Genomic DNA, 14,705 nt, shown 5'->3' with positions numbered 1-14,705 from the left:
TACACCCAGAACCAAAGCCAATCAATGAGATGTCCCCATTATTGACATTAAGTCCCCAACCAATCAACAGTTCTTAGATAACTTACACAAGTGCAAGGCTACTGCTAAGACATTTGAAGAGTGGGTTCAACCTGTGCAAAATGAAACAATAAAGCAAGTGAATCTTATGAGTGGTACCCAGAAAGAGACCTCTACTGTTGTCAAGAAGATTAAATCAAGCATTGAAGAATATGAGAAAGAAAAAGGTAATTGGGTGAAAAGTATTGTGGATTGACAAAATACAAGAGTATGGTTTGCAGAAGTTTCTCTCTAAGTGCTCGGTAACTTGATGATAAAACTTTCTATGTGATCCGGGAATGTATTGAATGGAAAAATGAAGCTATTACGCAGGGGATAGCTGAAATCAAAGAAATACTGTATGGCCTTGAGGTCATAGATGACATAATCCTTGGCGACCTGAAGTGGTTTCATAAACAATGTGTAGCAGAAGAAAGCAACTTTGTTGCACCAATAGAAGAAAGTAAGGAAGAAAATAAGGAAGTGACTTTTTGAAAAGCCATCAATGATATTAAAAGGATGTGAACCTTCGAAATGGTCATAATTATGAATAGTTTCGATTCTTCAAAAAACATTGTAATTATAAAGTATTGGGACTTTTCCAAAGGATTTTAGTTATGAAGTGTTGTGACTTTTCAAAAGGATTATAATCATGAAGTGTTGTGACTTTTCAAAGGATTTGTATTATGAAAAGTTGTGACTCTTGAAAAAGAAGAAATAAAAGGTATATTTTATCCTTTCCTTATAAATAAAAAAGGAAACATTTTAGAAAGCAAATATAGAATTGAGATAATCTAGAAGGACTAATTCATTAAAGGGTTGACTAATGATAAAGCCGCATGGACTAAGCAAAGAGGGAGGTAAGAAAGGTAAGTTTATGGATTATATTTGTTTAATTATATTTATGAATTTATTTATATTAATGAATCATACTTATGGATAATATTGTGTTAACTTATGAGATTAGCACCATGGATATTAATGAGACTCGAAGCATGGAGCATGTGAGATATTAAGATCTCCATTGTCCGCCATGGCCGATAATCGATGTGCCAGAATATTCTGATGTTGTCAACATATGCATATGTGAGTAGCCTTGGATAGAGAATGTCCGTCTAAGAAGAATCTTAAAGAGTGCGCTAGCAGGAAGACGGCAAGGTAGCTATGAGCTAGGAAGCCCAACTTGGAGACGTCCTCAAGATTGGGGTTAAGTTAGAGGGTAGAATAATATAGTTAGTTTTGTTATTGTTGTGATTCTAACCATTATTTTACAAGTATTACTTGTTCCAAACTAACCCTAATAGTGGGGACATTACAATGGTATCAAAGCATGATCTTGCCATTCTATAGGGTTAAAGGGGATATAAAAAAATAATTTATATGAAAGACTAATGTAGAAAGTTGATGACTATTAGAAAGGATTCAAACATATCCATGATAGCAACCTAAGAATTTGGACTTAAAGAAATATATATTTCAACTCAATAGAAGAAATTATCTAATTGCTTGAGGACAAGCAATTTGAGAAAGGATGGACTGTTATATCCCCATTCTAAGATAGAATTTTAATAATAATTAGATAATACAATTTTATTAAATAAATAATGATAATAAAGTTATATTAAAACTAATACTAAACTACATAACTAGAAAATAATAATTATTTACTCTATATTATTAATGAAATAACATTTAGTATGATATTTTAAATAATAATAATATTATAAAATTTCAATGGGTAAATAAAGAGATAAAATTAAATACAAGAGAGAATATTGTAGAAAGTATGTTAACTTTATTAATAAAATTTAATAATAAACACAAATAAGTATGTAAATAAATAATATAACACAGAATAATATAAATTAATTAAATGTAATGAAAAGTCAAGTGATGTTAAACAAATAGACATAACTCATTAAAATTAAGATACAAAAGGGAGGAGAGTTTATTTTAGAGAGGGATAAAGAGGAGAAGAAAATAGGAGTTCAAAAATGAAAAATGGAAGAGGAAAGCAATATGAAGAAAATAAGGAAGTGACTTTTTGAAAATATATCAATGATATTGAAAAGATGTGAACCTTCGAAAGGGTCATAATTATGAATAGTTGTCACTCTTCAAAAAATATTGTAATTATTAAGTATTAGGACTTTTTCAAAGGATTTTGGTTATGAAGTGTTATGACTTTTCGAAAGAATTATAATCATGAAGTGTTGTGACTTTTCAAAGGATTTGAATAATGAAAGGTTGTGACTCTTGGAAAAGAAGAAACAAAGGGTATATTTTATCCTTTCCTTATAAATAGAAGGGAGAATTTTAGAAAGCAAATATAGAGTTGAGATAATCTAGAAGGACTAATTCATTGAAGGGCTAGCTAACGATAGAGCCACATGGACTAAGCAAAGAGGGAGGTAAGAAAGGTACATTTATTGATTATATTTGTTTAATTATATTTATGAATTTATTTATATTAATGAATGATACTTGTGAATAATATTGTGTTAACCTATGGGGTTAGCACCATGGATATTAATGAGACTTGAAGCATGGAGCATGTGAGATATTAAGATCTCTATTGTCCGCCATGGCCGAGAATCGATATCAAAGCATGGACCATGGAGTTATTAAGATCTCCATTGTCCGCCATGGCCAATAATCGATGTGCCAGAATATTCTGATGTTGTCAACATATGTGAGTAGCATTGGATATCGGATGCCCGTCCAAGAAGAATCTTAAGGGGTGCACTCCCAGGAAGATGGCGTGGTAGCTATGAGCTAGGAAACCCAACTTGGAGACGTCCTTAAGATTGGGGTTAAGTTAGAGGGTAGAATAATATAGTTAATGTTGTCATTGTTGTGATTCTAACCATTATTTTGCAAGTATTACTTGTCCCAAACTACCCCTGATAGTGGGGGCATTACATTCAAACACAATTCATAATATTTACCAACCAGGAGCTAGATTCCACCAAGGCTGCAACATATATTTGACAATAATAAAATTAAATTAAACCAACAATCTCATAAAGCTCGAGCTGCTTATATGACTTCATAACCTCTACTTGCCAGAGGTTGAGGTCCCATGTTCCTAACATTGTGCTTGGAACTGATCATCCTAACTTCCTAGTTCAAATCTTTAACACAAGTTCAATGACCCTCTAAGGATTTCATGATTCCAGATTTCAATGTTCATGGAAGAAATTAATATTGCAATATACACTTCCATTTGCACTCAAAATAAATATTTATTTTCAAGTATCTGTTGTTTCCTTGGTGTATTGGCACCTACTTTTTTGGGTGCAATTTTCCATCTAACTAACAAGTTTGTATCATAATGTCCAATTTTCATTTAAAAGCAGCTGAAATATTTAAAAATAGATACAATACGCTGAATTTGCATTGGCAATGTTTCCCCTTCTAGGTTTTTTATGATATTTCGCATAGTTTTCCTAAAAAGTTAAGCTTTTTCTTTTAATACACCAAATGGAATGGGCTATCAAGTCCTAAGAAGGGTTGTCATGTTCATGTCATGAAGTCTGTGGTATCTGTTGGACATCAAAGACGTTACCTATACCCATAGGGACATGACCCATACAAATGTTGATTACTACTCACAAAAAATAGTGAAAGTCTTTAATAATTATCAATTATCAATCATTCTATCTTAAGTTTTCCATCTTTCCAAGCTCAAAAACTTTGTAATATATTAGTGCCAAATATTAATCTATGACCATTTTAATTTATAGTACATAAAATTTAAAAACTTTCTTACATTTATGAGGATGCATACAACGTATTTGTGGCTCTCCAAATTTTGCATGCTATGCTCAACGAAGACACATCCCTTGCCAAATTTCCCCCACACCTGTCTTGGGGAGGGTACAAGGATGCAAGGACAGGAATTTCCCATCCCCAGATTCATTCCCTTTTTTGAAAAAGGGGATGTTTCAGAGATGGCACTTTGAGAGTAGAAAGGTACGGGGGTATGGCTAGAAGTCCCCAAGAAAAACTAGGGGATGACAAGTCCCCTTCCCATCTCAAGGACAACTTGTCATCCCCTATGGCTCAAGTCAGTTTTGAACTATCAATATTAATAAGACATTTTTAAATTTGAAAAAAAGGTTGGCTAGTCCCCAAAGACACCCAAACCACATTTAACAATACCAAAACCTAATCTAAGCATAAAATGACCAAAAAATTGAAAAGATGTTCAATTTCACATTCGTAAAAGACGATCAACAAAAGGAGGAGAAGCCGGTCAACAAATGAACGATAGTGGAAAAAGGAGGTTTTGGCATCAAATTTACTTGATTTAAAATCTTAGACATATCATCTACTGATTATGGACAGCTATATATTATTATGAACTTCTATGTTTACTGTTTAGTAGTTTAGTTATAGTAGTTACATGTGAATATTATTATAGGCAACAAATTATGGAGTTGGAATTCTATGTTATTGTTTAGTGTTTAGTGTTTAGTATTTTAGTTATAACTGAATGTCCACTGTTTACATTTCAATATTTTATGTCATTTCATGCTTGAAAGTTGAAATCTATAGGCATTTTTGCTATATGTATGCCATATTTTTACAATGGAAGTGTTTGGTATTTTGTTAATATGCTGTGTATTGAGCTTGTAAAATGTCTATGCTGAATGGTTTATCAATGTTATGATATGCATATCTGAATTCCCCCCATATCTATATATATATTCTCCTTTTTTTTTTAAATAGCCATCCCCTGACGTCTCATCTCCTAAATTGTTTTTTTGGCATTGAACCATACCCATACCAAAAACACATCCCTGACCCCTAAAATGTCCCCATCTAAGAAACTCCATGGAACATGGTTTGTATGTGATGCATTTTAGAAATTCTCAAACTATCTCTCATACAACAATGCTTGAATTTCAGTATTAAGATGTACTAAGAAAAATCAAAATCATTATTAATAAATCATTGACATTCATATATGGGATCAACTCAACAGATGGGCATAATTTAATTTCTGATGTGTGCTCATATAAAACAAAGAATCAACCACACTGCTAAGTATTTTTAATACTTAAATATATTAACTCAGAAAACATAAGTGGTATATGAACAATGAACATTAACAAACTGACCGATATGTCAGCTGAAGTGACAGAAAAAGAGTGCAGAGGCAACTAATAAAAAAAATTAACACAAGAAGGTGATTAAGAATCGTCTGCTTTAAAATGCAAAAAATTAACAGTTTATTCTTAGCCTATCATATATATGAAACTTCTAAGATTTGGAACACATTTACCACAGAGACTGAGGCCTTTTGTATCTCGTGAATCAATTGCCCCTGATGTTTCAGAGAGATCACACTTTCCAACGACAAGACAGGACCCCCATAAAGCTGTCAGCAGCATAACAGTTGACCCAGCAAGCAGACCCATTCCAATGAGCACTTGTTGTTGAGCAGTCTCCTTACTTCCAGAAATACCAGACACTGCACAACATCAACCCACACTAAAATGATTTAAATTTTAAAGTTTGACATTTCATGCGAAACCCTTATCTGCAAAGTGCAAAAGGTAAGCCATGTGACTGAATTATCTTGCAGAGTGTCATTCTCCCCAGTTCAAACAAATGCAAGTTCATTTTCAGTCTATACAAGAATAATCCCATCCAATTTCACAGTATATCTTGTAAACTGAGAATTTTAGAAACATTAAACTTGTAGGTCAATTCAAGCAATCCCACCACTAGAATTCAGAATTTTCACTGCAGGCCACATTTATCTGAATAAGATTATACCAGCAAATGCATTGAATAAACAGAAGCATTTTAGAAAGACTTGTCTTATCTTCCAAAAGATATTAGGCATTTCTCTTCTATTGATGTAAACTGCTCATTATAGATGAGAGTAAAATGTTCATCCAATGAATATAACAAATCTTAAATCTTAACAATCGGAGAAAAATTGATTAAAAAAAAAAAAATAGCTGTGCGCAGTTTTTGAAGTACAAGACAGTCATAGTTCCTCTATTGCATTACATATATAAATGAAAAAATATGATTGACATAATCATTGTAGAATATTGATCCAGGATCTGACCTGTCAAGAGAGAATGATAATGTGGATGGCTTCAGAATCAGAAAAACATGACAAAAAGATGTACGTACCAAATTATTATTTGATTTATCGTAGCCAAAATATATGAAATTGATCAAAGTACAAGTCAAAAACATGTTGTTTCCATGAACAGTGACTAACAAATATATAGCAAATCCTACCATAGAATTTAATCTGTCATTGAAGGATTCTGCAGGTTAAAAATGTGTCTTAGATAACATGTTCTTGGTTACTTGTTCAATCTACATAAGCAGTAATTCCTAATAACTTCCTCGACAATATCAAATGTCAAGAATGCACGAAAGGAAATCATAACAGTTGGGAGAAGACAGAATCTCTTTTCACTCACAATTACTTAGTCATCATAACTCTCAGTATCAAAGGATATAGAGCTACAATATCAAAAGGGATATATAGACAATGCGCCCAATCTGGCCCTACCCAGTCACTACAAACTACAAGACATTAATAAAGTTTTTGAAAACATGACTCCAGAAAATAATACTGTTTTCATTTACTCGCTATAGTCAGTGCATCAGAAGGAAAACAATCAGATCAATCTCATAGAAAGAAGAACCACAGATTAAGAAACAAATAGATGGGACAGGATAGTCGCAGAAATGCCATGCCTGAGCAGTTTACTATCCAACAAAGATGAATTATTGACAGCTCAAGGATTGATCTGTTTAGAAGTGAAATGTCCTGTAACTTTAAGATCTGATGATTATTCCCATACCAGTCATACATCTAGCAATGAGCTCCAAAAACTCTTCGCAAATAAAATCAAAGGAGGCAACGAGCTTTAGCACTAAAGGAATAACCAGACATTTGGATAAAAGCCTCCAGCTAAGATATCTACAATACAATTTGATAATGTATAATACCATCAATACATTGTTGAATTGAGCAATTTCTTGTGGTCTTGCTTGAAAAAAAATATATGCTGACAGACAAGGTACAAAAACAAACAAAAAAATGCTAGTGTCTTGTTGAGTAGGATTCGCGAAAGTTTGCCACCATTACCTCCTAAACTTCATCAGTTTAAACAAATAGAAAAAAATATGGATGAAGAATTCATCAACAGAATTAATCATAATGTCGATAAACTTAGTATGTCTAAGAGAGAATATATGCCATGTTACTCATTTCTATGTCATTCATACATGTACCATATATTGCAAAAAACATTTCTTTAAAATAACAGGAAGAAAAGATGTAGAAGTTGGTATGATACAGTTCTCAAAACTAGAGCTTTCATCATCTGCACTAGGAAGCCATAAAAACATGATCATTAATAAGGGACATACTTGCCCCAATAATATTATAAATAAATAAAAGAAATGCCTAACCAGAGAAATGCACGTGACTAAAAAAGTATATGTGTGTGTATCTATGTATAGGTATGTATAGGTGCGTATGTGCATGTGTACATGTAGATCCATATGCATATGGATGTGTATGCATAGGCAGATGTGTATGCATATACATGTGCACATCTCTGTGTGTTTGTGTTCTATTTCATCTTTGTTATGGAAAATTGACTCTTAGGTCATGCCACCTTCAAGGATTCATAGAAGATTCTAGTACCAAGAGTTTACAATGAGTTCCAAGAATCACGGCGATTCATGCGATTCACGCGATTCGGCGATTCGATTCAAGCCAAACGATTTTTTGTGAATCGGTGAATCGAATCAGCGATAAAGGGTTTATGAAATAAGTTACTCACTAAATTTCAAGGGTTTTTTAAATTTTCCGATTCATGGCCGATTCGATTCCGATTCATGGCCGATTCACGATTTGATTCGGCCTTGCCGATTTTGATCCGATTCCGATTCTTGTTACTTTGTAAATTACATTATAAATTACGCAACATATGGTGTCTGATCAAACATTTGTTGAGGAATTGATTGAGGTTTGCATGTTTTGATTTTGGATAGGTCTAATATAATCTCAAACAAAGAAATGCCTTGTACTTACAAAAGGTCATTAAGGGGAAATAAAACAGGGTATACTCTGCTGTCTCTGAAATCTCAATTCCATGATGGTTCAGATATTGAGCATGTACTTATATCTGCTCGCTTATTGCAATAACAATTGAAGGTCAAGTCATGACAGAGGAGTTTTCAGCTTGACTTCAACCGATTCCTCATCCAAGAGAGCCATGACTATGTGACTAAATTCAAGTACAATATTGTCTGTATAAATACTCTAAAAATGCTCCCATGTAAACCATTGTCCTTTTCTTTCTCTATATTGTTCACAGTTTCTTTCTAGCCGGAACTGGTATTGCTAGTTTCATTATTCTGTTTTGCTACCAATCCAGAGATATATAGGTCAGCAACGTTTTGTCAATTTAACCCTCTCACAAGAAAAATATTATTTGTCTTAGTCCTTGAAAGGGAGAAGATGCAAAGAAGAAACATAGCAACCTGTTCCTTCCAAGTTTCCCTTGCAAGAGTGAAGTGTCCTTTTTTTTATCAGAACTTTTTTTTGGATCAGCATGAGTGAAGTGTCCTTGCTTAACAATGAATTTCAAAGTTGCAGAATGTCTGTCTGATTAAATAAGGATATCATAGTTTTGTTGCAGAGCAGATAAAATGATTAAACGACAACTAATCAATACTTAATATGGAATGCCAACTGAGGTTAACCACTAAGCATTCACAAATTACCGCATACACAATATCAGGAATAAAAATGGGAAAATGGGCTAGCTTTACATCAAGTTTATGCAGAAAAAGGTTTCTGCAAAACAAATATGCATATAAAATTCCAACTCGCCAAACAACAAATGCACTGACAAAAGCCAAATTTACCCATGCACAGCCTAATTTTTTGCTAACCATGCTATTTTTACTTTTTTGGACTTTCTAGACACATCATATTTCACGCACTCCTTTTCCCATAACTTTACAAAATTACATAATAATGATGTATGTCTCATATTGCAGGCTTATAAACTGCATGATCTCCTTATCTTACAACAGGTTAATTTCTAAAATGTAGATGAAGGCCCAACTATTTGAGGGGATCTCTTGGAAAGGCATAATTTTGTTGAAAAACATAGGCTTTCATGAAAGTGCATGATTCTTAAAGCTTCTGGATAAAGCAGAGTTATCCAGGGTAAACAAATCATGTCAGCTATAACTGTGAAACTAAGATATAGTTAGTGAACAGCAGATTTTACAGAGATTGATGTATGTTAGTAGTTATTGGATATCCTACATGACTTTTTTTAAACGTAGCATTTTGAGTGAGTTCACTCATTTATCTCCTTGAGGATAAGAGATGTAGCTTACTGAAGCTAATGTACCAGGAACAATTTGCAGTTTAACCTGAAATTATTAACAAATTGATTTAGTTTATATAACTTTAATGTAACTTGAGCATAGCTGCCTCTTAGAACGAAGCAAAACCCTCAGATCAAATATTCACTATTATCAATAGCTCAGACACTGATGAATAATGACAATTGTGCAATTCAGGTACTGTAATGCAGAGTCTCGTAAGTCATCCTATTGTTAAAAAGTGTATGTAAAAATGATGACCCAAGTTGAAGCCCACCAGGAATGACCCCATGACTTCAAGCATTGATACTGGCTTCCAAACTCAAGATGTTCAAAGGTTGATTGCATGATTCGGGTACTGAAATTCACAAGTCAGGTAGGCTATGCTGTATGTAAGAAAGAGTGCCCATAATAATAAAGACCCAAATTGAATCCTGCCAGGATAACCCTATGAGTTATAATATGATTAGTGGCTTCCGAACACATGATGTTTCAAGCTTGATTGTGCAATCCCCAGGTATATTTCAGATTTCAGAGCTGTTTTGAAGGTTAAAATTTATCCATAATTATAACTTAAGAAATAGACAGAAACCAAGCCATGAAAATGCAATCTAACAAAGGCTCAATCATAGGAAACAAATTAGGTTAAAAACCTTCTCTAGGACTGACATCATCTAAGATTAAAGAACCTAACTTCCTGTGCTTTCACTTTCCTTCAAATTGATTGCCTCTTGCTGCTGCTGTTTATGCATGGATCCGAATTCTAATTTCCTCATCCTATCGCAATACCAATTTTGTTGCATGAGCTTCAGAAAACTTTAATAAGTCGCCCAATATGACAAGGATCCAACATTTCTTATAGAATTAATCACAGGACAAAAAGTACAAAGTACAACAATCCTTTTATTCTAGCATCTCCTTGAGTGAATTGTCTATGTTTAACATTAGATCTAACCACTTTCAGGATTATGACCTGAAATAACCTATTGCACACGGAGGAGTAAGTAGTGGGGCTTTCTTTATATTATGAAACAGGGTGTTAGCGTCACTGATCTCGACCAATACCAGGCAATGGCTCGTTTTGCCATTCCGATCCCTCCTTTTCCCTACTTTGAACGTCACCATATGCAAGGACTGCGAGTAGCACATTCAGGCACATGAAATGGCTAATCATAAAAGATGGATCATTCTAAGAATGACTACTGATGACAGACTGGTTGTCTAAAACTGCAATTTGATAACCAAACAGCACAATCACTTCTATCTACACGATGCTAGCGCTAAGGATCAAGGTGCTACGGGATCAAGTTTCCGCGGAATCTTGCCACCATAATGCAATTAGATTCTCTGATTAGGCTGTAGTATACATTAGTTTCTCTCTCTCTCTCTCGCTTCGTCAATGGCGGACAACTATCCTCTGCAAATGGAGTCTCCGAGAACGAAGCTATCTCTTCAAACAAAAGTCTCAGATCCAATGTCTGCGCTAAACTTTAAAAGAAATGCATTCCTAAAGCTGAAATAGCCACAAAGCTTACCCAATATAAGTAGGGTGTCTGGTAACGCTCCAAGAATTGGAAGAAACAAGCCACCCACAATGCCAGGGCCCATGATATTCAGCAGAAGCTCGCTCCCATCGGACAGAAGGGAGGCCGCCTTGTACATGAAGAATCCATACACCCCCAGCAAAAACAGATTCCCAACAACAGTAGTCGTGCATGGCAAAAACCCATAAGTCTCTTCACACGTTTCAGAAGAAGATTTGGCTTTTACAGTTTCTGACTCAATTAAAAACATCTCCGGCAATCCCGCTCGATTGGATTCATCAACTCCGTCAGATACCAAGTTTTGTTGGGACGTAAGGCCTTGAAGAACAAACCTGTTTGGGCCTCTACAGTGAGCAAGCCCACATTGCAGAGCGAACAGAGAAATCAACAAAAGCTTCATGCAAGCCATGGACGATGAAGATCTCATGACATACAGCTCCTTCACCAAATTAGATTATGGAACAAACAGATCCAACTGCAACCACATGAATCAGATGAAAGGGTTCGTATGCCTCAAATCTTCACGTTGACGGTTAACAATCTCCGCGTAACGTAATCTTCATTTTCAAATTTTTTTAATCATTTAAAAAAAACTCACTAACCAAATTTGGCAATACAATGTCAGATTTTATCGGAGTATTAATTTCATTTAATTTATTGCTAATTTTTAACAGACTCATTGACCACTGACCAAGCTGGTGAATTTATTGTCGCAAGAATTATGATTTTAATTAGATCGGAGGGGACCTAATTAACCCGATATACGGAACTAGGCCTACCACAGATGTTTAAAATTCACAGGGAAAAGGAGTCTTTCAGAACACCGTTTCTTCGCCTGCGGATTTGACCTTCAAACCGTCACTTCTTTTTAAAATTTGGCCTTACTCCATGACCTGATCGATTCTGTCAATCCTGAAATGACACCTTTGTCGGCATGAAATAGTTTATAGACGTCCACGTGACAGTCACGAACAAAAGGATTGGGAGATATAAAAGTACAATAAAAATATATATACATATATGAGGCGGTTATTTATGTACGGTTGATAATGACTTATAGAAGCCTTAAATACATTTATGTATAATATGTCAAATTAGTTCGAGGTTTTTTAACAAGGACTAAATACGGGGTAAACGTAAAATAAAATAGGTGTCATTTGGTGCGAGTGCTATTTGTATAAATTTATATATATATATATATAATTATAAACTGGACAAGTCATTTGAATTTATATATAATAATTAAATTTAATAGGATATTTTTTGAGGGGTCAAGACTGCACAAGGTGGTCATCTTGCTAACAGACATACAAACAAAATGGAATGGAGCATTAACAGGTCTTCTTTTGGTCCCTTAATCTTTCATTTCATTTAATTCAAATATTTGTTAGGGAAAGAAATTACCATAAGTGCCATATAATGGCTTAGTAGTTTTACTACAAATCTAATTTTCATTTAATAAATTTATTATAGTATATATAATATTTAAATTAATAAAAATATTATATAGTATTTATCTATTTATAATATATAATAATATCTCTTAAAAGATTGTATAATTTAGCTGATAGGCTATTTGTGGGAACTTTGTTTCCAAAAATTAAATTTTTGATAAAAAATTTGCAAGTTGGTCGAGAAAGTTGTCTGGCCAGAGTAGTTTTTATCTCCCTCCACTTTTAATTCTTGTTTAGATATTTATTAGTTGTCATCTTCACTTTTAACTATTGTTTTTCTTTTTCTATATATTAGTTATGATCTCTATATTAGTTCATGTTGTGATCTATTCATTTAACTTTTGATTTTTAAAATTGATTTATATTTTAGTTTTTTATTTTTTTTATTTTTTTTTTTATATTAGTTTAATTTTTTCTTTAAATATATATTTTTCAGTTTCTATAATTTATTTAGTCAATAGAATATTTGTTAGGCATTTTTATTTTTATTTTTGTATTTCTCTTATTAATTTTTCATAATAGAATTTTTGATGGGTTTTTTTAAATGACTATTTCTTTCATATTTGATAAATTTAATTTAAATAAATAATATTTATTAATCTATTTAAAAGATTTTAGTAAATATTATGTTATTTAAATTAAAAATTATTAATAATATAATTTGTTCACATAAGATTATATTTTAAGTATCTACTTTTAACTTTTTCTTTTCTTTTCTTATTTATTTAAAAAATAATTACTTGTGATCTCCACATTAGATTATGTTGTGATCTCTATTTATTAAACTTTTGATTTTTTAAATTGATTTAGGTTTTAGTTTTTTAATTACTTTAAATTATTTTTTATATTAGGTTAGTTTTTTCTTCAAATATTATTTTTTCAATTTCTATAATTTATTTAGTCAATAGAATATTTGTTAGAGATGTCGTTATTTTTCACTTTTTTTTTTGGTATTTCTCTTATTAATTTTTTTTAATAATTTTTTTTTTTTTAATGATTTTTTTTTCATATTTGATAAATTGAATTTAATTATATAATCTTGAAATTATTGAACATGTTTTTTAAGCAATATTCAAATTTCCTAAATATTGTAAATTTTATATCAATGTTTTAATCTTCGACTTTTTATTTTTGTATTTTTATTTTTTTTAAATTATATTTACATTATTTAATGTTCATTCTACATTTTTCTCTTAAATCTCATATCATATTGGCGCACTCGTTGCATGTACAAAAGCATGCAACTGCTAGTATAAGTATATATAATATTTTTAAAATATTTTTAATTAAAAAAAGTTGTGTGAAACATAATATTAAAAATCTTAAGAAGCATCAAAGGAGTTAAAATTATATAAATCACATTAATAAAAATATAACTCTTAAAAACTATCATGTTTTACAATCCATGAAATCTGCCCATGTAAGAGAAAATGATTCATCCAATTCATAGAAAAATATTTTATAAATTTTATTTAAGTCAAAAGTCTAGCATCTAACTACTTGAAATGACTCAATTTTAATCATGAGTTAACACATGAAATGCAAAAATTCTCACAATAGTTACTTAATTGAAACAAACTTTTCAAATGAATAATGGTTTCCCTGTAAGAGGTAGAAGTCAATATTAATTATCATGATGTGTTGTGATTAATTATTATTATTATTATTTACTAAGCTCAAGTAGGATTGAACCCCCAAGTTTTGTACAATGAGCAAAATGGCTCACAAATGCTAATTGGAACATTAAATTTATTGGTTTTGTTATGTTTTATATTTTTATAATGTAAGTGATTAGTACAACAAATGAATAGTGAAAAGTTGAGTTATCAATGAAGAGAGGGAAAAAAAAGATAGAAGAAAAGTGTACGCTTTATATTTTTATAATGTAAGTGATTAGTACAACAAATGAATAGTGAAAAGTTGAGTTATCAATGAAGAGGGGAAAAAAGATAGAAGAAAAGTTTAAAAACAATGTTCTCGTGTAACGCCCCGCCAAGGGATCCAAAAGAATTAACCTAAAGTTTCACTAAGTTTGCTACACATTTTATTTTTTTTAAAGTAAGAATGTATAACATACACATCAAACACATAGTAGCGGAAGCAATAATATGTAATTATCGATAACCATACATAGCAAGTTACATTTCTTAAGGATCCCAAGACGTTGAGTTACGTTTAAATTTAATTAATTCTAAGTCTAACAATTATCACATACATATGAAAGAATAATCAGAAGTCCCATGTCCATATAATACAT

General features: G+C 32.1%; 1 protein-coding gene across 1 annotated transcript in view; it reads right to left on the bottom strand.

The window, feature by feature from the left end:
- Positions 1-11,901, bottom strand: part of LOC149572715 (sodium/calcium exchanger NCL2-like) — a 56,448-nt gene extending 44,547 nt beyond the window's left edge. The window contains exons 1-2 of the mRNA XM_089813802.1: positions 10,986-11,901; positions 5,348-5,536 (exon numbers count right to left, since the gene is read on the bottom strand). Coding sequence (XP_089669928.1) covers positions 5,348-5,536; positions 10,986-11,421 — 625 coding nt within the window. The 5' untranslated portion in view covers positions 11,422-11,901. The remainder of the gene's footprint in view (positions 1-5,347; positions 5,537-10,985) is intronic.
- Between the last annotated feature and the right edge of the window lie 2,804 nt (positions 11,902-14,705).

The sequence above is a fragment of the Cupressus sempervirens genome, chromosome 2 (genome assembly GCF_028749045.1).
Source record: "Cupressus sempervirens isolate cs-2001-9-10 chromosome 2, ASM2874904v1, whole genome shotgun sequence".
NCBI lineage: Eukaryota > Viridiplantae > Streptophyta > Pinopsida > Cupressales > Cupressaceae > Cupressus > Cupressus sempervirens.
Note: the sequence above shows the minus strand (reverse complement) of the source record. Positions and strands in the feature narration are given on the sequence as shown.